A 23,445-nucleotide genomic window follows, 5' to 3' on the forward strand; every position below is an offset into this window, starting at 1 on the left:
TATGGTACCGTACCGTTTCGTATATCTTGCAGTATCGTTTCGTATCGTATCGTATCGTTCCATTTCGGATCGTATCGTATCGGGATTTTAAAACCTCTTGTTGAAATTTAAGTTATGTTCCATAACTGTTCGAATCAATAGGCTGCGAGAGAACACCCAATGATTTTATTATGTTGTTTACCTGTAGAAAATGAGATAACAGAGAAAACTGTTCTTATATATAAATAAATAAATAAATAAATAAATAAATAACAGTCCCAAAAAATTCAAAAAGAAGTTTTGTGGAAAAGTTGCTAAACAACATTTCCGAGGACATGCTGAAACTTTCAACGATTACACCTTGTGTAATATCTTTTTTTCTCAGAGACTGTGGCAGCCTGACACACACACACACACACACACACACACACACACACACACACACACACAGTGAGGCCCCACAGAGGGGAGATAAGACCATACAATATTATCAGGGAGAGTCAACGCCTTGGTCATCAAATCCTTGGGGGGGGACACACTAAGAATATGAATATCTCACGTCGGGACTTCCTGGGACCAACTCTGCGTCAATCAGGCTCAATGCTCACGTGATTGATAAGACTCTGATCAAACACAGTTTCTTTACACCGTCGTCGGCACGAGACCTTTCACCCCCCAGATACTGAAAACAATTCATCAACTTAATTGTACGAATCCTCATACAAAAACCAAACAAATACGTTCAAAGCTGAACAGCGATATAATAGAATATGACACAAAACCCATTCGCATGTGTCCGCGTCATGACTCATGACTCATGTCTTCGTGCTGCCACGTGCCTTTTCCGTTGTCAGGCTAACGTGGCATCATAACTTACTACTAGGTTATTAATACATTCATTTTCCTTTGCACTTGCAGAGTGCCGGAGAGCAGACTGCCTCCTCAGCAGCCGAACGTGGGAAGCGTGGCCGCGTTGCTCAAGCCGAGCGACGCGTGACAACGATTGACCGAGCGCTTTTCTGTGCGAGCGTCAGGTCAGTTACCAAACCCGTCCCGTCAGCAGCGGTGGCAGAAGCACTGACACGTGATTTAATAAAGAGTTGTGACATGTAAGACAATATGCACATCAAGGTAAAAGTGCAAAAGTTTATCAGAGACATTTTTTGTTTCACCTATGCCACACCAAAAAAAAATTTGACGTAATATTTTCAACAGTAGACGTACAAGAGAACGTGTATAAGGCAACAAAAAAAAGTCTTGAAAAGTTATTTTCTGTGGATGATCTACTTATTTATATAAAAAAACGAAGGCTATATGTTAATCATATGAGCTTATTTTGGTATTAAAATTAATCTGTCACTTTGTACCAAAAGACCAGCAGCTACATCACAAAGTGGGAAACAGGTGTGGCATATTTTTTATATTTATAAGTAAAAGATTGTATCTTACTTAATACTGCATATTATATATTGTCAGATTTCACCTATTGGCTTCAACAGGGAGGAGTTATAGTTGTGTTGATGGATACATATTCTTACGAACTACATTATATAAACCGCTTATTATATCTTCACCCGTGATTATGAATAATAAACATGGCGACATTAAGTCGAGCGTCACCGGTCAAACCCAAATCTGAATCATGTTTTTTAAATTCACCGAAACTGACTTTTTGGAAATCTCAGATTCAGATTCAGATCCACGAGGCCCAAACACGTCACGATCACGCCTCCGTGAATCTCCTGAACAAATATTTTTGAATGACAAGTCAATAACAATGTCAGCAGTTGGGGCAAGTTAAGACAACCCCCCCCCCCCCCCCCCCACCCGGGCCTGCAGCAGAGCAGCCGTGTCATGTGAGTGTGTGGGTGGAGGCTGAAGCTCCAACGACACAATGAACCCAGACAAGTGTAAACAACACGGCCTGGAATTCAGCAGAGGCCGGACGCTGGAAAAAGACTCTGCAGAGAATTCAATCCACACGGACGATGAGGTCGCCCCCTCTCATCCGACACGGCTGGTGAAATGTCTCCTCCGTCTTGGTCGACAGTGTCAGGACAGTGGAGCAGCTCGAGGTTGTGAAACCTTCACACAGGTGGTCGGTCGCCACGCGAGAGGAGTTGGGGCCTGTTTCCTTTTTCTCACCTGCTTTTCACAGAGATCACATCTTCATTCTGTCAACTCGTCAGGCCACAGAACACCGAGGGTCAGAGGCCGACGACCCCTTTGGATTTATATATATATATATATATAAAAAAATATAGAAAATAAATAAATATATATATATATATATATATATATATATATATATATATATACAAATAAATATATATATATGAATTTATATATAAAAATAAATAAATATAAATTTATATGTATATATATTTTATATAAATATTTATTATATATATATATATATATATATAATATATATATAAATCTGTCAATGATTCTAAGATGTTGTTATCAAACCTTCGTGACAAAGAAATGTAATTGAGGCTTGATATTTTTTTGTTTAACCATAAACGTTATCATAAAAAAACAAATCAAAATGACAAATACAACCCAATAAATAGAAGTTGAATTAAGAAAGAAAAAATGTATTTCTTTACCTAAAATGTAAAACATTAATGCACATGTACAGGCTCATATCAGCTGGTCGATAATATCGGTCGGGCTCTGAACATATCGGTCCCGATATACGTCTGTGAAAGGTTAATATCGACCGATGTTATCGGCCAACTGATATATAGGTCGGGTGTGAGGTTCTTGTTTTCCTGTTCGTAGTAATTCTTGCAATGCATTTGTTTTTTGTATATATTGTATGTTTCGCACGGTGTGTTTTTCGCGTAACTGCTGCTGTAACACCGACATTTTCCGAGCTCGGGATCAATAAAGTATCTCTTCAAGTAGGACAGAGGCCATCGTGTCAGGTAAAGAATTTATTATAAAACGTTTCACACTATAAAGTGTCAGAAGTTAAGAACATGGCATTCCAAGACATGCTTCCAGAATGTTACATAAATAGCGACAGACAAAAAAACAAAAAAGAGACTTGTGCAATGTGGCGACCGGACCGGACATCACTCACTTCGCCCTCCAGTGACGTGATGAACAACGCGTTCCCCCGTTCTTATTGGATTTTTTTTCTGCTTTTCAGAAAAAAACGTTTGAATCCACGCGTTTCTGTCGGGACGCATCCGGGGAAAGAAAGAAAGTAGAGAAAAGGAGGGGAGAGACAAACTCGACGAAGTAACGTTCACTTCCCTCTCCGACTCGTCTCCTCTCAGCGCGTGTTCACTGTACAAGGCAATAACAGAGGAATGAATGCGAGTGTGTCGTCTTTTCTTCTTTTCAGGCACACAACATTGGCAACGGTCTTCACACGACTTCAACAAAAGCTTCGACGAGGAAACGAGAGCAATATAAAACGGTGCTCACGACCGGTTTCTGGGACGTTTGTCATTTTCCCGTGTGATTTGTACACGTGTGGGGAGTTGTCACCGTATTCTTAGGAAAGACATGTGTGGTACATACATTCATTTTGCCTTGTTGTAATTAATGGATTTTGGGCAATAACAAGAAAAAAAATAAAAGTGAGCAAACAGAAAAAAGAGAGAGAGAGAGAGAGAGTCGTGGACACAGGCCTGGAGTATTTACACCACAGCTGGAGGTTTCTGGCTGCGTCTATTGGCGAGTTCAAGCCCGGAGACGACGAAGAAGAAGAAGAAGAAGAAGAAGAAGAAGAAGAAGAAGAAACAGTGTTTGAAATAAGTCTTGTTTTTATCTGTGCGAGCGGATGGTTCGAACACCGGAGGAGGAGGAAGAAGAAGAAGAAGAGAAAGACAGACACAGGAGGAAACAGCTGTGACACAGTGTCCTGGAGAAGAGGCTTCACACCATCGCACGCTTCTGGGAAGGAAACATGAAGCACTCGTCAACACACGTAGTGAATAATAATAAAAAAAAGATCATTTTCCTGATCCACATCAGGTACAAAACAAACAAACAGCTTATACAAGGTGAAAATGCTTCTCTGTCTTCAGCAGCCTTTGGCCTTTTGTTTTTTTCCTACTGTCCTGCCTTCACTTGCCAGGCTGCAAAAACAACAAAACACAGACGGCACTGAGCGGAGATGAGAAGCGACGCGCGGCCGCCGGCGACGCCGAGAGAAGCTCGGACAATAAATCAAATGAACTAAGCGGCGTCAAAGCGAGACTCTGTGACGCCGTGAGCCTGCGTCGCAGCGCTGGTCACACGAGGAGAAAACCTGTTTGAGGAAGCGTATATCAAGTGTGTTCACTCAATATATACATATGTATATATACATATATACATATGTATATATACATATATACATATGTATACATATGTTATATATTTATATAACACATTAACTATTAGCTCGGTAGAAAAGGTTAGAAGTCAACCGAATTAGAAAATTCTCCTTTCCTCAGGTTATTTATTCTCATCTCAGTGGCTCTTTCCCTTCACGTCGATTTCTTTTTAAGCATTAAAGCTCAGTGAATGTGATTTAAAGCAACAACAAAAAAACCAAAAAACATTTCAGGTACTGGACGGATCATGTTCTTCAGTACGGTATTTTTCGTAAAAAGAAGTTCCCCTTGTGTAAAACATTTATAGTCACACATTCATTTTATCACAGGTCCCATTAGTTTGTGGATATGTAACTGTGAAGTTATTATGAAGCTTCCTGGAGAGAACAATATGATTAGGTGCGAGTTGAAGGGAAAAACCTGGACGCTGTTGTTCAAATGTGTGAGTGAATTTTCTCTTTTAAGGAAGATTCTTCTGGGAATTAACAACTGCTGATCAAACAATAATATATAATATAATAGTAACTGAAGAAGAACATAAGAACAAAGTTTCCTTTTCTATAATACCAAACCTGAAGTCGGGACCACTTCAAGTCTGAGATAACAAAAGTTACAACCAAAATAAAAGATGAATTGCTCTTCGTGATGAAAATCAACTGTAACATAACTTATTAATATTTCTCAGTGATGTGCTTTTTTCAATTTTTTTTTTTTTTAGAAAAGTTTGTTTCACTGGAGTTTAACATTTTTAATGAAAATGAACCTGGAAGTCGAAAATAAATCAAATGAACTAAATTAAATTTATTAAATTTCCTTTTTTTTCCTGTAACTGGCACCGAACGACACAATTCTTTCCAAGGAATTATGAAAGAGTAAGAAAAACCTGTAAAGCGTCACCAAATGAAGGGACAACATGTCGTTGTTGTTAGAAGAATGAGGGATAATACACTGTAAAAAGAATCCACCAGATGAAAATGAAAGTGTTGTTCCTTCCATCGCACACGTTCCGTCTCCTGGCGACGCTCAGACATCAAACACATCTGAAGGATCTGATTCCAAATCCCAAAATTTCAAAACTCTCTTGTCAAATGTGTTAGTTTTTTTCACTCTGCTCGAGTCTTGATACCCACGTGACTGCGTGGCGTGTCGACAAGGCCACGGTCGCTCACGACGTTTGGGGCAAAAGAAGGAGACGCGCTGTTGCTTGTGCTCTGACGGGAGGTAGCTGCCACGAGGGCACTCGGGAGGAAACCGCTGTTCAACGGACAAAAGTGTCACATCGGTCAGAACAAAGAAGAGGATGGACGGAGCGAGTGAAGACGGACGTGTTGTCACTGGACGGTGGAGGGAAAAACCTCCGTCACGCGGGGAACACGAAGCGGAGAACCTCGTCTCCGACCGTCTGCGTCGAGGGGAGCGAGTCTTGTGCGTAGAGTTCGAGTTAGGAGGGTTTTTTTTAATTTATTTTTTTTAAAAAGCAGCACGACAAGGTTTAGAACAGAATAAAAACAGATTTTTTTCTTCCTCTTTGGAGTTCAGGACGTTCGGTTCTTTCACGACATTCATAGTGGAGCGAGGGGGAAGGTGAGCTGTACAGGTGTGGAGAGCACAAACACGACATCCGGCTCACGGGCCGGAGTGATGGACTCTCTTGGTAACCATTGCACTTTGTTTTATTCACACACACACGCACACACGCACACACGCACACACGCACGAGTTTGTCACCGTCCGTCGTTCAGCGGGATATGACGGAGCTGATGGAGTTGTAGGACGTGCCCCCATTGCAGGCGGCGGGCGGGTAGCCGTCGGCAGCGCCGCCCACCGCCTCCACGTTGACCCTGAACACAGGCGAGGCCTTGAGCAGGAAGTCGGCGGCGTCCCGGCGGCCAAGCTCCCGCAGCTTGGCCATGAGCACGCCGACCGTGCTGTCTGCCCGCGCGCTCCACTCGTGCAGCAGCGCCGCCGTCGGGCTGGGCTGCAGCGCCACCCGCTGGGAGTCCGCGTCCGGGTCCGAGTCCGGCTCGGGGGCGCCGTTCGGAGTGCCGTTGCTGTGTTTGGCCACCAAGTCCGTGAGTCCCAGGTTCATGGCGAGCAGGCACCAGTCCTTCCCCAGAGCGTCGGGGGGGTCCAGCATGCGGCACAGCTTCCGGCGAGCCAACAGGGAGACGTCCGATATGTGGATGTTCGGTCCCAGAACCCCCTGCTGGTAAACCTCGGCGCAGCCGAACGTCAGAATGCTGCTGAAGCTCTCCCGGTATCCGCCCATGGTGTTGGTGAGGGACGTCTCCCGCTGGACCTGCGCCCGGAAGAAGTCTTTGGGCTGGTAGACCATGATGGGGCCGTGGTGTTCCCGCAGCTGCTGAGGACTCAGGTAGTATTTGGCGGTGAGCAGGCCGGGGAGGGTGGAGGCCAGCAGGTTCTCCGTTATACTGCAGATGGTGTCCAACAAGGTGTAGCACTTGGGCCGCTCCGACTCGTGTCCCCGCACCTGGATCTCCAGCCCCTGGCCGTGGTTGACCAGCAGGATCATGGCCTCCACTCCCGCCTGACTCACCTTGGCGCCGTTGGTCCACAGGTGTATGTCGCCGTCGATGTCCTCGCCGCCGCCCTCCTCCTCGGGCTTCTGCTGGTGGCTCCAGCGGCACAGGTTCACCTGCAGTTTGTGGAACAGGCCACAGGGGAACGGGGTGAGGTGCTCGGCGGGCACGAGCCGCACGCCGCCGTAGATCAGCGACTCCTCCTCCTCCTCCTCGGTCCAGGAGCGGTGGAGGCCGTTGGTCTTGATGAGGGCGGGGACGTCCACCATGGACGGGTTGGTGGCGTCGCGGGCGCACACGTCCATGGCGTCCAGGATCTGCAGCAGCTCGTCCACGTCGCTCTCGGGGGCCAGGGCCTGCACCTCCTCCAGCCTGTAGCGCCCCCTGTAGTGGTGGATGGCCTTGGGCGTCTCCGCCGAGAGCAGCTTGCCGAGGACGCTGCTGCAGAGCCAGCGAGGCTCCAGCAGGACGACGTCCTGCACCGTCTCACTCTGCATGATGTTGATCTGTGGGAGGGGAGAGGAAGCACAGAAGGAGAGGTGGTGAGGGAGGAAGTTGACAGTAAAATATGAGTCAAAGAAAAATAATTAGAAAGTAAATGGCAAATGTACAAAAGCCACACACAAATAGTTGATGCGATTATAGAGATTCTAGTAACATCGGACAAAATAAAAGTTTATTCAACTTGAGACTAAATCAACAGCCAGTTTACAAAGAAACACTTTTCAAAGTCTGGACTGTTCGTCAGGTTCCTCGTTTGTTTTCCTGAGCCGAGTCTTTTCTGGTGGAGTTATTTCTTCATAGATGAAACTGAAGACAAAATGTTTTTCATTCATTTGTGAAAACACAGCGCTCCCTGGTGGTTGTCTGGAGAAGTGGCTTTATATGAGGCATGTGCTGAAAACCTCACAGTTACCATTATGAACCATATATTATTTGAAGGTTAGGTTTTGGAAGCTCTCCCATTCTCGTGCGTTGTTGTCGTATAATCATCATTTTTATTTCCTTGTAGCTACGTACAGTCTGGTTTTGAAGCAGACAACAACACAAACACACACACACACACACACACACACACACACACACACACACACACACACACACACACACACACACACACACACACACACACACACACACACACACACACACACACACACACAAACACACAAACACACACACCTCTCCCATGCTGTGGAGCTGCAGGGCCAGCGTGCGGAGGTGATCCTGGCTGACCAGGGGGTTGATGTTCTCCTGGACGTCGCTGACGAACTGCTGCCACGACGTCAGCTGGTTGGGTCCGCTCAGCTTCCTCCAGGTCGGCAGGGTGGTCAGCAGGCGCTCCGACAGCAACGTCATGGGACTGCACCTCTGCAACAACATGTTATCGTTTCTTTAGGGTGGATTACATACTCGTACGTACAAGTGAAAAGATCCGCAAACGTAAAAGCTCCCGTTGAAGGATTTGATAAGGCGTGATGATGTTTCGAGGACCTCAGATTTCTGATCTATAACGGCTAAACTACATATGGTGTTTTTTTTATCAGTAGTCTTCTGTGGTTGAAAATGTACACAACAGTCATGGTGGTGAAGACGTGGGGGGCGAGGAGGCAGAGCTCACAGAGATGATGTCGGTGCGGAGCTCCTGCAGGTGACTCCTCAGCAGCTTCACGTCTTTGGAGTTGGAGGCTCCGGCGTCCGCCACAAACAATTTGTCACTGATCTGCAGGTCGTTCCCAAACCTGGATATGAAACAAACACACGAGACGTTTAAACAAGTTACATCTCTTCACACAGGATTGCGGAGAGGTATGAACGAACATCTCTTGTATATATTTAGAAGTAAACGATGACGCTGGAGCAGGTGGGGAAGGGTTGTGGCGTTTTGTTGCTGAGGCTCATGGGTAATGTAGTATTTACAAGCTATTTGGAGCTTTTATAGAAACAAGAGAGAAATTACAGATTTTTTCAAAAAAGTAACGTCCTATAAATCAGATTATTACAGAATGATTTGCTTCTGCATTGAGGGAGGTAAATAAAAATCATACAACAACAACAAAAACAACAACACCAACCTGTTCCGGACTTCCTTGAGCAGAGCTCTCTCCTTGTCGTAGCTGAAGTCTCCAGTGAACGCTCTGGGAACGTCGGCGAGGTCGGCGTGTGTCGCCACCAGGACGACCACGAGGGGCTGCTGGATCCGACCTCCGAAAGCTGCAGAATCACACGCACACACACACACACACACAGAGTCATATCAGTATATATATATATATTAAAAAACTTTCAATCTGACCCAAAACCTGTCAAATCACAAGTTTTAAAACTTAAAACTCATATTTATTTATTTTAAACTAACAGTATGAAAACAGCAGACATCAATACTCAAGTGTATGTTCTACACTTTTAAATGAGTTGTGTGGTAAAATAAATGACGAAATATCTATTTTATTAACACTTATTAATCTCTGCTTATGTCGGTATAATTGCAGCGCATAGTGTCGCTGTCGGGCATTTTCAACTTTTCACAAATCACGACAGTAAATTTTCTTTAAGTTGAATAAGTAGCTAGAATTGATTTAAAAACATAAAAAAATAATAATGCAAATGTGTAAAAGTTGTTTATCGTGGTCATGCATCTTTCCCCATTAAGAATCTACTTGCATTAATAAACTCAAGATGATAATCAGCGTCTCTTCTCCCCTGACGTTTTAATCCATGTTACACTAAAGTCACTTCTCTTTTTTTCGTGCGGAAATCTGATCAATATCTTCAAATATCTGAGTGCATTTCATCATTAATCTGCTTGTTCACTAATCAGAGATTCAACTAATTCAATTCAGGACTTTTCAAGATTATTTTTGAATAATTTAATACTTGTTTAACGTCCTCACCGGTCAAATGGTGACAGGATATCAGACGGGTCAATGAGACCACAGTTTCTTTATGTATATGACATTTTTGTGAGGTTCATATAACAATAATCCACCATTGTAGCACCTAGTTCATAGATGTATAATGTCTGTAGTATGCTAAAACAAATAGGAAACAACAGCAAACAAGATAAAAATATTAAATAAATTTTAGGTTTAAGGTTTTTTCCGGACCTGCAGAGACTTGTGTTGTAGCTAAAGAGCGCCGCTCACCGATGTTGTCCTGGGGCAGGGTGAGCGCCTTCAGCAGGTTCAGCCAGTAGGTGATGTGGCTCAGCTGGGTCTCGTACGGCTCCTCAAGGCTGAACAGCACCAGGTGGATCGCCGTGGCGTCGTTGGCCGCAAAGTAGTCGTAGGAGCAATAGTAGACCGGGTTCCCCGAGAACTCCCACACGCTGAAATCCCCCACGCCTGCGGAGAGAGACACACACCACGAGATGGTTTGACCGCCAACGTTGGAAAGAGGAACAAGTTCCCGAGTTGTGGGGTAAACGCGTCTCTCCGTTCTCACCGTGGATGTTGGCGTGCTGGATGTCGATGGCCTTCGTGGCCTGTTCGTCGGCCGCCGACAGAGCGCTGTGCACGGGGGAGAAGACCTCCAGGACGCCCTTGGTGAGGCTGGGCTCGAACATCATGCTGCGGCTGCGCACGCTCACGTTCTCGCAGCCCGGGTACAGGTTGGAGATGCTCACCGACACTGAGGCGCAGAGGAAACGGGAGGTGACATTATTATCATAGATTATCATCATATATATCATATCATGTATCAAATTAGCATCAGCAGCAGGAAAATGTTACGATTAATTAAACACAAATTTATTCAATACATCATTTTAAAGTTAAAAATGATAAATAAATAAATCTTGAGATTTAAAGTTGTTAGTATTATTATTTCACTTAATTTTTCTTATATTTAAAAAAAATAATTGTGTAGCAATTACATTTTTAAGAGTGGGTTCAAGTGTTATGATACTGATTTTTGGGGGCAGATGCCGATATATATATATATATATATATATATATATTTTAAATATGTCAATGATTCTTAAGATGTCGTTATCAAACCTGTATGTCAAAGGAATGTATCTGACGCATGATATTTTAGTTTAACCATAAGCTTTGTCATAAATAAATTTAAATAAAAAGAAAACACAATTGCAACCAAATATATAGAACTCACATTATGAAAATGAACAATTTTTACCCTGTACAATAAAAGATTTCATAGCTGTAAACATATCGGCCAATATATCAGTAAAATAAACATCATCATCACCATTATATCATAATTGTTTGAAGCATCTGTCATCTAAAGGTTCAGTGTATCATCCCCAAGGCTCTTCCACATTTACCCACAAAGGCATGAAAATGGTCAAAATAAGGTAAGTTTTGAGCTAATTTGGGATTTTGGGCGACATAAATAAAATGGACCTGACTTGAGTTTAGCAAAATAAATTGAAGAGAATGAAAAGAAACACACAAGAAGCTTCTTTCTGCAAAACTCTGAAGAAAAAAGCTCTGGAAATGTCAATTCACAACTGATCACTGCACATATTTCAGTATCTTGATGCATCTACTATTCACACACATGCTAACACATGGGGGCGCTGTTCTACAGCAAATAAATTGAGCACACGTCTCTGGAGGACCACACCTACAGTCTGTTTCCTTTGGTCATGAACCACAGTCAGACAAAAGACAAAATGTATTTTTTTTTCTGTCCATCCTGCCGCATTTCAACATAATCAGCTGCGTAAACAAAATGAAAACACAGCTTCCAAATGTCGTTTGCTCCCCCCCTCTCCCTCTAATCTGTCACTACACAAAGTTAACAATAAGTTTACTGGACATGAGGAAACACTGACGGTGTGATGTTGAAATCCATGTGGAATATTTTCAGTTTTCTCAAAACCCTGACCCTGTGACGAAACAACTGCAAAGGAAGGTTGAAGTAAAGTCTGTGCTTTTTACTTTTAGGGACTTTACATAAGATATTGATACAGATAACGACTGCAGACGAGATCATATAAATCAATTTTTCTTGGACTCACTTTATCTTTGGTACATTTGCTTTTACCAGGTTTTTTTCGGTCGTAAAAACAGTAAAATGTCTTCAAATGAAAAAAAAACATCAACAATTACACCGGTTAGTTGTCAGGTAAGACTTCTCACTTTTTATGAGACATATGGCTTTAGGTCAAACTGTTTTTTTCTTTTCTTTTTTTAAGGTTTGACTTCACGTCTGTGTCAACACTTACTCTTCATGTCGGATCTAGTGTAAGTGCATTAAAAGAAAGATTCATACAAGAGGAATATTCAACTATATCCAAACTGGTTCTGTGTTAGTTTTACGGATTAGTTAAGTAAAAGAAGATCTGTCCCTGTCAAATAAACGAAGCACGAACAAAACCGAAAGGCCAGAAAAATCAAAGCGCAGTGAAGAACATTTCTAGTTTGTGTTCAAAAGCATCGTCAAGTTACAAATATTGACACTACATTTCGGTAAATATCCTTTCAACAGGCTCATAAAAGTGCAAGATTGATGCTTGTGTCAAATCTGCACGAATAAAATCTAATAACTAGACGTCATGATGACGCTCGCTCGCTCTCAGCTCCGCTTCTTTGTGTTTCACGCATCACATAGTCGATAATGGCCGTCGGACAGAATTCAGCTGGAAATGAAACGGAGAAAGAAGAAGCTCTTTTACGCTTCGCCACAGGTTTCCTCAGAGGACGACGGAGGATGGGATTGGTAACTCTACACTGTGCGGCTCACACGGATGACCGTTATCGGCGCAAGCATCAGGTCCGTCTGGGAGGTAATGGCTCCGAGCGCCGCGGAATAGAGTGGTTAAAGGAGACACAGTGTGTGTGTGTGTGTGTGTGTGTGTGTGTGTGTGTGTGTTTGTGTGTGTGTGTGTGTGAGGGAGGGCAGAGAGAGTGCAAATAAAAGAGAAAGATTGAAGACCAAACCAAATGTGCGTTGTTTTTGTTCCCCTGTGTGTCTGAACATGTCAGGAAGGTTCACCACAGACCTGACATTCAGAGAAACAGACGGACGGTTTTTTTACTTTCAGGTTCCAGTTAATATTTTGCTTCACTGGAAGTTTTGGTTAAAGTTTACTGGGTCAGAACAGAGGTGAGAAACACGGGGCAAAGTTTCTATCGGAGCTTTTAAGATTTCGATCGTGCAGAAGTTTTTCCACCTTGAAAATTGAACCCGGGCTTGTTTTTATCGGTAGATGTTGGCACCTTGACGACAACGTGGTCGTCGTTAAGGTGCCAACATTGTGTGTTATGTTGTTGTGTTTTTTTAGCACGTTCACCTCAGGGTCGCTGGACAGGATCCATGTCTGCCACACTGTCTTTTTTCAAAAAGTCATAAAGGTCAAACGTTTTTAGAAGTCTCAAATGTTTCCAGTTGTTATTGAAACGTATGCAGTTTTATGAATGTGTATAAATAAAACAAGGAATCGAGAAATGTTTTTGGTCAAATGAAGGTTGTAGCAGGAGCCCTCATCTCATCGACATCACCAGGTTGTGTGTGTGTGTGTGTGTGTGTGTGTGTGTACTGTCTATGCTGCTCGCTACTTCTCTCTTATTTGAGTATTATTCAAATGATAACTACAGATAATCTAACTTGGCGTCTCATTCTAGTATGTTGGACCATCATTGATAACACTGTATTCCCCGTCTGTAATCTGTATCTATGATCTTTTTTTCCATTTTAGCTTTTTATGTCATAGGAAGAAAAGGAAACTAACTTGAATTTCCACTTTCATGCTTCAAAACAGCTTACAAACTTGAAATCTGTTGCAAGATGATGAATAATGAATAACACTGCTGCCGGGCGTTAACGTGACTGATAAATTAATGACGCCGGCCAGGTTCTAGCAGAAGAAGTAAAGCCAGTCATTGGCAGGTGAGCTGCAGGATTAATCTTCTGCCGCTTCAGAGTTTTTCCCCGTTACCCACCGGCAGGCTTGGAGTTGACGGGGGAGTTGGGGTGACGGGCCGTGTTGGTCATGCGCGTCGTCCTCCTCCTCCTGAAGAAGCTGCGCAGGATGCCACACTTCAGGGACTCCAGCAGGGTGCTCTTCCCGGCTCCGGGCTGCCCGAACAGCTTCAGCTTGATCCGGGGCTGGACGGCCGGAGTCGGCCGCAGCTGCTGGATGTAGCTCAGCTTGTGGTTGTCCTGGGGGGGGGGACATCAACACAGAGTTCAGAGAGTCTGTACCAAGTTTCATGGCAATCCAGAGAATACTTTTATGATAGGTCTCATTAAAAGAGGAAAAAAGGCGAGATGAGAGTCCCGCAGAGAAAAGGGAGATATTCTCTGGTTCTGTTTACTTGCGTGAGTAAAACAAATAAAAGGTTCTGTGGCCAAACTCGTGAAAATGCACCTCATGTGTGGTGTGAACGCAGCTAAGTAAGATAGAAATGAATTCTCTTTTTTTGTTGTTGTTGCTAAATCATCTTTGCGGATTGAGTAGCAAATGTTCCAAGGCAAAAAACACCAGACAGAGAATAAAACAACAGTTACAATCTGTTTATAAGATGATAATATAAACTGGATGAGAACGTTTCTCACCCTTGTTGATTAATACACGCCGACTGACACAGGCTGGTGTTTGATGTTATCTTTTGACAGTCAAATGACTCTCTATTTCGGGATCAACGCTTTTCATGTAATTCAAATGGATCCTTCCACTGATCTTAAAGTTCTTCTGTGTACAAAACAAAAAGAAAAGTATTGTGCAATGTTCACTGTAATTCTGCCAGTTACACAGAAAACCTTTGTTAACATGTAAAAAACCATCCAGCAGATGAGTCACGCATCAGAAGTGACCTCGAGTGGTTGTGTGGGATGTGAACACACTCCACGCTCCCACCTGGGCTTTGTTAACGCGTCCAGCAAATTGAAGTTCCCTAATTTCAATAGATGTGATTCACACCTGAGCAGAAAACAAAACTCTTCCCCCGTTGAAACAAATGTTGTTGTGAAGTCACCGTCGCTGCTCCGAGTTCTCCGGGATGTCGGTGTGTTTCTCTGGATTCTGGCATCACGTGCGAACAAGTGTCTTAAATTAGCCCGAGCATATGCAGAGGATGACTGTTTTCACAGTTGCTGCTTTCGTGTTTTCACACTCTCGGCGCTGACGCTCAGCGGGGCTTTTTTTGAGGAACGAATTAGAGGAGTCGCTCACACTGAACTTTGTTAAATCAGTGTGTGTGTTTCTGGTGGATGTGAAAGCTGGACTGAGCTCCTCCGACACCTCTGGAAGGGGAAGAGCGCAGAGTGAGGCTGAATGTCATGTAAAGTGAAGACTCTGAGCTCTGATCACAGCGGTACATGTCCAGTCCTGTTGAAGACAGTGACACGTCTGTGTTTCTTAATAAATAAAATAATGGATATACACCATGCAACAAGGCCAGTGTTTCTGCTTTAATTTGTGAAGGTCTATAAAATATGATGAATTACAGCCCTTTCAAAGTGCAAGGGTTCAAAAGTAATTGGACGGAAAATGTTTCTTGGGCAAGTGTTGGATGAATAATGAAAATAGCTTTATTTATACCCTGTAGCACCTTTCAAGAACAAAAGTCACAAAGTGCATCACACACACACAAAGAAAAATGAAGAAGATAATAATAAGGCTAAAAAAATATCAAAGGTTGTGGGTTTGCCAAAAATCACCAGTTGATTATTCTCCTCAAGAGTTGCCAGGAGATGATTTATAATTTTGGTATCGACCCCTTAAAAATCCTCAACGGTCGAGCTGTTGCTCAATTATTTTATTTTCAAATTGTCGAAGCACAAAGCCTGAAGAACGAGAACGTGTAACTGTCCAAATACTTATGGACTAGACGGTGTTTTCCACAAGGCATTCTAAGGCTTTATCTAGATTTTTACATATTCAGTTATTTATAACAACTGCAGCACAAAGTAAACACACATACAGAAATGTATAAACTTCTCTTCAGGATATAATAAAACCCACATACACTCTACAGGTATTTCATCATCCATTTCTACCTGTGTGTGTGTGTGTGTGTGCGTGCGTGTGCGTGTACGAGTTAAAGTGCTGCCACCGAGTCTATAAATGGCGGCACGCTGAAGTCGAACACATTTCCTGTTGGACAACGTCTCTCCCCACATCCCACCGCACAGAAACAGGTTCGACGACGAGTGTTTGTGAAACCTGGTTTTGTACGAAACAGAGTTCGGCTCTTTTCTTTTTCCTCTTTAATATTTAAATGGCAAAGTTATGAAGAAGTTTTACCTTTTTAAGTTTGACCAACAAAGAGACTATGTGCTCGTGTTGCTCCGTAGAAGCCAAATCCTCTGCCGTCTTTCCATCCTGAGGGAAAAGATAAAATAAATATGAGGGGGATAAATATACGCATGAGAAATTTTCATCAAGCAGAAGATCCTTTACATTTCCTGTAGCTGTTTTAATGTGCACTCCAAAACAAATATAAGATTATGTATTGAGCTTTTTGACTCTCCAATATCATCATCATCATCATCATCAGTCTGTTTCAATATTACTGCACATTACACATTAAAGCACTGCAGCTTTCTTTCTCTCCGTCCACTCTACAACCGCAACTATTTCTTCTCTCTCCATTTTCTCGCTCCTCAACAACACACAGAAATGCCACAGTCCCGACAACCTCCACGTCTCTCGTTCACTAAACTCAGCCATCTGTCACCGTCCCGACTCCGACAGCCTGAAACGCCCACAAACCGCCTCCTGCAGCGAAGGACGCTGGACTCGGTTCGTGATGAGGTTGTTTGATTTCCTCTCGTTTTAAGTACGTGCTTCTCTGATAAGGTCACATAATAAAGCAAGAGCACAAGGACAACGGCCTTCACGAGTTGTTTGGATCCGCTAAATGTCAGAATGTAAATGAAGCTGCAGCTTCAACTGAGAACTGACCACTTGTGTGTGATTTTCACATGATGCGGGACTCGACTCGTCCAGATGGTCGAGTGCCACGATTATTACTACTGCTGCTGCTGCTGCTGCTTGGCAGCGACAGAGGAACGGCTGGTGTCATGAACATTAGATCGTCTGTGGTGTCATACATATCTGAGAAGATGGATTTGGCCTTTTATTTGATTTTGACGTACAAAAGGCGAACTGAAGAGAGAGGAGTGATCCCGACGCTGGAAATGAAGAATCATGAAAATCGAAAAAACAAAAACAAAACCTTGAGCTTTCTGAATCCTCCCACAGCTGCTCCTAAGTGCAGGTCACCGGACAATGAATTATATATCTCAGTACGTGATTTCCAGATTAAACATGCAGCGGCACATCAGCTGTCATGCAATATTAACAGGTAGAAAATGCAGGAAAGAGTCAGAGGAAGGAAAAAGCTCAGTGTGGCAGTGGAAACCATTAAAACAATTTTATTTTTTAATATGTAGCTGCTGAAATCTTCGAGAGGGGTTATATGTGCGAATGAAAATGTCCAAGAACCGTTTCCTGTCATGGTGCGGCTTGAAGAAATGCTCTGTGTGCAGGCGGCATTTCAAAGATAGTGCGTGGACTCCGCAGCCGATCGCCTCGTAGGTCAAACCTACTCACAAACCAGATGAAACGGTTTGATAAAAGCTCTTTGCCCTGCGGCTGCTGAAAGCTCTCAATGTCTTACCTGCTGCTGCTCAGACTCTGCGGAAAACAACTCAATGAAATCGTGACATTTCATTGAGTTTTCTTTAAGAGCACAAGTAGATTTTATGGGGGAAAAAAAGTATGATTTCAGTTTCTTAATCGTGAATATTTTCTTTTTTCTCTGCTCCTCTATGACAGTAAACTAAATATTTTTGGCATGTGGACAAAATCAAAATTTATCAGCATTTTATGGACCAAACAACTAATTGGTTAATCCAGAAAATAATCGACAGATTAAGTGATAATGAATATAATCATTAGCTGCGGCCCTCGATCAAATCCTGTTTGAATGAAGAAGCTTCCATCAGCGTCCTCTATTTTCATGACACGTATGTGAGAGAGAATTGAGCCGAGCAGTGACTTTCTCTAAAGCAGAAAATGAACAACTCGATATACAAAATAAGCCATTTTTTATGTTTTCAGTTGTATATTATACGAGCTGTGTCATGTATGTCGTAATTCATCAATTTCACCCCCGGCAACGTCTCTCAGAAGATACAAGCTACACAAGGAGGCAATCTGTCACGGTGTCACATCCTCTATACATGCTAATGCCTCCAGCTCTATCGTGTGAGCTGCAGTAGCAGTTCATACAATGTGATACGTGACAGTATAATTCATCAAAAAAAGCAGAGAGAGGCATCGACTGCGATGGTGAAGAAAGGAAACACAACCTGAAGTTATGGTCACAATAAGAAATGATGTAACGCGGCAGGTTGAGCACAGTGAAGTGAGGGAAAACGGTGGTGAACCGTGTGGAGACTCACGTTGGTGACGGCGTCGATGTTGGCGCCGGCCAGGCAGAGATGACGAACCACCTCCAGGCTCCCGTTGTTGGCCGCCAGGTGGAGGGGAGTCCTGCCGTACTGGATGAAAAAAGAGATGTGAGTTTTCAGGCGACGACAGGCGACAAAAGATAAAAAAAAAGGTAAAAGAAGAGATCTTAAATGTTTAATTTAATGTTGAAAAACTAATGGAACTCCTGTAACAGACACAGCTCACAGCCAAGAAGGTTCAGAATTTCAGCTACAACCACAAGATTCTTTTTTTCCCTGAATGCCAGATTTATAAACCCACGTCTAAATTGGATTGGATTTGCAAATCAAAAATGTATTTACACTTTCAGAGAAAATCCTTTTAAATCCCTGTAATAGATTTTCTTTGTGTTTATTTATCCCTCTGTTTCGCTTGTGAGTGATTAGCCCTCGTTGAGCTTGGACCGAACGGCAACGCGACATGGTCAAAAGTATGTGGACGTCCCTCTCTGTGAGAACTTTCCGCCTCACACCAGTCGAGTATTTCTGGAAGTTGTGTTGTCCTGACTTGACACTAAAGGAGCATTGGGTGTGGCGGGGAAAAAAAGGTTTGCACTCACCTTGTTGGCGAGGTCCAGGCCGGCCTTGGCGCCGCAGATCGCCATGGCGACGGGCAGGTTTCCGTCCTTGCAGGCGATGTGCAGCGGCGTGTTACCGTGGCGATCCTGCTGGTCCAGTGGGCAGCGGTGTCTGAGGAGGCAGCGGACCACGTCAACCTGACACCTGCGTACGGCCAGGTGGAGCGCCGTGTGGCCGTCCTGGAGAGACACACACACGCACACAATAAATCCTCCAGTTGAAGCTCATCTGTCGTTAAAATAGCAGTTTCAGCACTTTTGTGTTCCGTGGCCGTGAAGTTACAGGTGTTTAATCAGACTTTGACCCTCAGAGGTGAATGATGTGCTTAGTTTTTTTTTATTTTTATTAAAGGTATTGTCTTTTTTAATGGACCTGTCTGAGGCGCTGCTGCAACGATCCACTTGTTCTAATTAGGTTTCTGTCTTTAACTTTCATCTCGGCTGGCTCCCGAGGGCTGAAACGTTGATGTTATCACCATAGTTACTTTCCTTCATTGGTTCTTTGCGAATTGTTATTTTATTGCATTAGGTGCATTGGGAATGGGAGGAAATGCCCGAGGCAGACCCAGAAGCACGGACAAATCCGGGAAAAACCCTGCAGAAATAAAGTCTCCCGGAAAGACTTCTACCCCTCACACACACACACACACACTTCGTCATCGTACACTGAATGTTGTACCGTAAGTGAGAGATTCACACCTTGTCAGTCGCTTCCAGATCGGCCCTGTGTGCCGCCAGGCACTCCACGATGTCCACAAAGCCCCGAGCGGACGCCGTCAGCAGCGGACTCTCGCCCTCGCGGTTCTTGGCGTCCACGTTGCAGCCCGACTGGCAGAGCGCCCGGGCCACCGCCGAGTATCCGTGCCAGGCAGCGCAATGCAGCGGGGTCTCCTGCTCCTGGAGACGCGAATGTCGGACGAAACCAAAAAAAGATTTACCACAAGATGATTTATTTTGTTCTGCATGTGTATGTTATATTGTGTGCATGTGCTCACCCGGTCAGACAGGTCTGGGTTGGCCCGAATGCTGCACAGGTAGTTCACCACATCCACGTTGCCATAGCGTGCGGCCACGTGAAGAGCCGTCTCTCCGGACTGCAGGAAAACGAGAACTGCTCAGCATCTCAAAAGCACTTATTCACAAATGTCTTTTTTTTCTGCTCATAGATTAAAACATATAAAGAAATATGTCTTTATCCTTTTACTCTGAGTCAGCAACTTTCTCCACACACTTCCACTTAAACAAGACATTTATATTTTACGGTCCTGCACGCGCAGATCCGTTAGATATTGATCCATCGGCTCTAAGGTTAAAGCTCGTTAGTGGAGAAGCTGCTTCCGTGAAACATTCAAAGACACACGGTGTAGGAACCTGCTTACAATATCATCTCATGGATTTATGTTGTTGAAGAAAAACCTTTCTAGTTCTATTTAATTAGGGTGATTATATAAAAACACATCAGAGAGAAAAGGTTTGCCTCGTTAAAGTAACGGCTTTCCCTTCCTCTTAAGGTAATTATTTGGTTACACACACGCAGACCCGTCAGCTTTTGATTCAGGGTTATGGCATAATAAAGATAAGATGAATCCTAAATTATCCTTGGAACGGGAGCTAGATAATAATCAGGAAAGTGCCTGGGGTGCCGATTAGCTCCGCCCTAACTCAGACAGAAGAGGATTGTTGTCTGCCAAGTGAGGTTCTGTGATCGAGGCTCGCATCAAAAACCAGCATCTGCAGCAAACACCCACACGTTCACACAAACCATCTCTCTCTCTCTCTCTCCTCTCTCAGCAGCAGGACCAGTTTCTATAGCAACAGCAAATAAGCTGATAAAATGCCGGAGTAACTGGTTTTTCTCCCCCAGGTGCACACAGCGTGTGAATGTGCATTTGTGAGTGTGTGTGTGTTTGTGTGTGTGTTTGTGTTTCTGGGCATTTTGGAGAATCAAAGTAACGGTCCTCAAGAGGTTTAATGGAGCGGGAGTGTGTGTGTGTGTGTGAGAGCAATTGCTGATAGATAACAGCATGTGGAGTTGTAGTAAGAGTGTGTGTTTGTTTGTATGTATGTATGTGTGTGTGTGTGTGTGAGACAGTCAGAGAGAGAATGAGAGAGAGAGAGGGAGAGAGAGGATTCACCTTATCTTGGACGTCCAGAGGGCATTTCTTCCCATTAAGGAATTTCAGGGTCTCGACGTGGCCGTGTCTCGCTGCGTAGTAGATAGCGTTGGTGCCACTCTGAAGGAGGAGACAGGGAGAGAGAGATGAAAAATTCCAGGAATTATCCCTGACCTTTAACTATGAAACCGCTGGGATTGTTGTCTGCAGCCAGACGATATATAAACGCATCCTTCGAAAATATTTTCCGTCAAACAGAATGTGTCAAATGGGTCCTGCGACGAGGATCCGCGGCATCCGACTAGCGTGTTGCCGTAGCTGAATGTCGGTCAAGAACCAAGTCGTCAGTCATTTCAACACGATGATTCACACCAAACAACACCAGGCACAACAATGTAGGATTAGAAGGAATAAGGAGACACAGTTTGTCTGCTGCTCTCCAGACACACACTTTGAGAAGTCAGTCAACATGTCTAACAACGTTGTCCTGTGCAGCTTTAGAAGGAATCAGGGATGCAAGGATCAAACTTTTTCCTCCCTGTGCCAAATGCCAATTCCAGTAACTGGACTCGGGGCACTTGCCGATACTTGAGTGTCCATCCAACACGGCTGCAAGTTGGCGTGACGCCACAATGGTGGAATAAATGTGGATTGCTCTCGTCGTCTGCTCTTATTTCCACATGACATAAGCGGAGAAGTGCATCACTCATCAGAGACTTAATAAAACTGGTCATAGAATGAACAAAAAATTAAAAAAAAAATAAAGTTCTAATGTCAATACCTGTCCCAATATTCTCTTTAGGGCTGATATGTTGTAATCAGTATTGCAGTATCATTAAATGGTGGCTGTATGTAAAAGAACAAATATTTGGTGTTAACTGAAATTATCTGGGGCTGAAAAGATTAGTTGATAATCAATTAGTCCATCGAAAGAAAACCAATTGGCAACAACTTTAAACAAAATACTAATATTTTTGATATCTTACTTTAACAGTAAACTGAGTACGTTTGTGTCTGTGTTGTCGAGATATTTGAAGACATCACACTTCGCTGAGGGAACTTGTCCTGGACATGATTTTTCATTATTTTCCAGACATTTTGCCGAACAAGTTATTTGAGAAAACAATTGGCCGATTGTTCAGTAATTGTTATCTTCAGTCCTCTGATACTTCTGATATGTGTGAAACAACTTTATAACTCGTTCCATTATTTCATCATTACAAATTGTGCCATAAATTTAGGCAACAGGACTTTGTAAAAATGATAACATCAGATCAAAATGAAAATACGATTCCACTGAACAAGAATCTCTCATGTCCTTCAGCCACGAACACACAATAATACAATATTTATCTAATTCATGGAAATAGAAACAAATATAAAGTTTGTAGTTTTCATATTCTGAAGTCGGACCTCCCTTGAGTATAAAACAATTATCAGAGTTACACACAGTACGTTGTTCTCAGTCCAACAAGTCCAATTGGTAAATCTATTTATGGATTAGATCGTAATCACTGTTGTCACGTTCGTCATTCTTTATTACTGCAGCGCTCACGTCTGTAAGAGTCAACAGCTGGATGACAGGGCGCGGACGCACACACAAACACACGGTACCTTGTCGTGGGCCTGGATATCTGCACCTTTTCTCATCAGCACCTCGATGATCTGAATGTTGCCACAGCCAGCTGCAATCAGGAGAGGAGGAGTCCCATGCTGCAACACACACACACACACACACACACACACACACACACACACACACACACACACACACACACACACACACACACACACACACACACACACACACACACACACACACACACACACACACACACACACACACACACACACACACACACACACGTCATTAGGGTCACGTGGAACATGCGAACACCCTGACAAAGGGTTAATGTGTGTGGTAAAGAGCACTACACTACACACTACTCAATCTGTGCATGTGATTTACTTTGTGTTGGAGGCTTTTATTTGTTAAAACCACTGTAAAGTAGATAAATAAAAATACAACATTTTTAAAAAGAGTCTTAAAAGCAGCACAGCAGGCATTTCAAAATACTGACATTAAAGAATGTTCTGTTCATTTTAGGTGCAAAGCCTTAACAAAATGGCCGCTGTTGAAAAGCTCCGTTGGGTTATTTGTCTGCGTTCGTCACCTTGTTGGGCTGGTTGATGTCGTAGCTGTTCAAGGAGCCAAGCAGATGCTGCAGGCCGGGCACGTTGTCGTCGTTGATGGCGTGGATGATGGCCTTCATCACAAAGGAGTCTTCCTCATCCTAAGACAGGTCGAGGAAGCGACAGTTACAATCAGACGATGATCTAATCCTGCGAGCGTTAATCCTGGGAATTCTTCACTATCACATGTTCCCCCGCCCCTAAGTCTCTCTTTCATCTTTACACACAGAAGATGGCAGAAGCTGCAATTTAGTTTCACATCAAGACTGTTTTTTGT

The 23,445-nt window shown here is 43.4% G+C and overlaps 1 protein-coding gene across 2 annotated transcripts in view; it reads right to left on the reverse strand.

Annotated features, from left to right (window-relative positions):
* Window positions 1-2,908: 2,908 nt before the first annotated feature.
* Window positions 2,909-23,445, reverse strand: part of dapk1 (death-associated protein kinase 1) — a 57,056-nt gene continuing 36,519 nt past the window's right edge. The window contains exons 12-26 of one of the 2 annotated variants that reach the window (XM_035641105.2): window positions 23,150-23,269; window positions 22,590-22,688; window positions 20,997-21,095; window positions 19,857-19,955; window positions 19,561-19,758; window positions 18,844-19,041; window positions 18,236-18,334; window positions 16,071-16,148; window positions 13,765-13,984; window positions 10,301-10,486; window positions 10,003-10,200; window positions 8,932-9,070; window positions 8,478-8,598; window positions 8,039-8,227; window positions 2,909-7,362 (exon numbers count right to left, since the gene is read on the reverse strand). In XM_035641105.2, the coding sequence (XP_035496998.2) occupies window positions 6,055-7,362; window positions 8,039-8,227; window positions 8,478-8,598; window positions 8,932-9,070; window positions 10,003-10,200; window positions 10,301-10,486; window positions 13,765-13,984; window positions 16,071-16,148; window positions 18,236-18,334; window positions 18,844-19,041; window positions 19,561-19,758; window positions 19,857-19,955; window positions 20,997-21,095; window positions 22,590-22,688; window positions 23,150-23,269 (3,351 nt within the window). In that variant the 3' untranslated portion in view covers window positions 2,909-6,054. Of the gene's footprint in view, window positions 7,363-8,038; window positions 8,228-8,477; window positions 8,599-8,931; window positions 9,071-9,963; window positions 10,201-10,300; window positions 10,487-13,764; window positions 13,985-16,070; window positions 16,149-18,235; window positions 18,335-18,843; window positions 19,042-19,560; window positions 19,759-19,856; window positions 19,956-20,996; window positions 21,096-22,589; window positions 22,689-23,149; window positions 23,270-23,445 lie in introns of both variants that reach the window. The other variant, XM_047329171.1, reaches the window with a different exon arrangement.

The sequence above is a fragment of the Scophthalmus maximus genome, chromosome 19 (assembly GCF_022379125.1).
Source record: "Scophthalmus maximus strain ysfricsl-2021 chromosome 19, ASM2237912v1, whole genome shotgun sequence".
Taxonomy (NCBI): Eukaryota; Metazoa; Chordata; class Actinopteri; order Pleuronectiformes; family Scophthalmidae; genus Scophthalmus; species Scophthalmus maximus.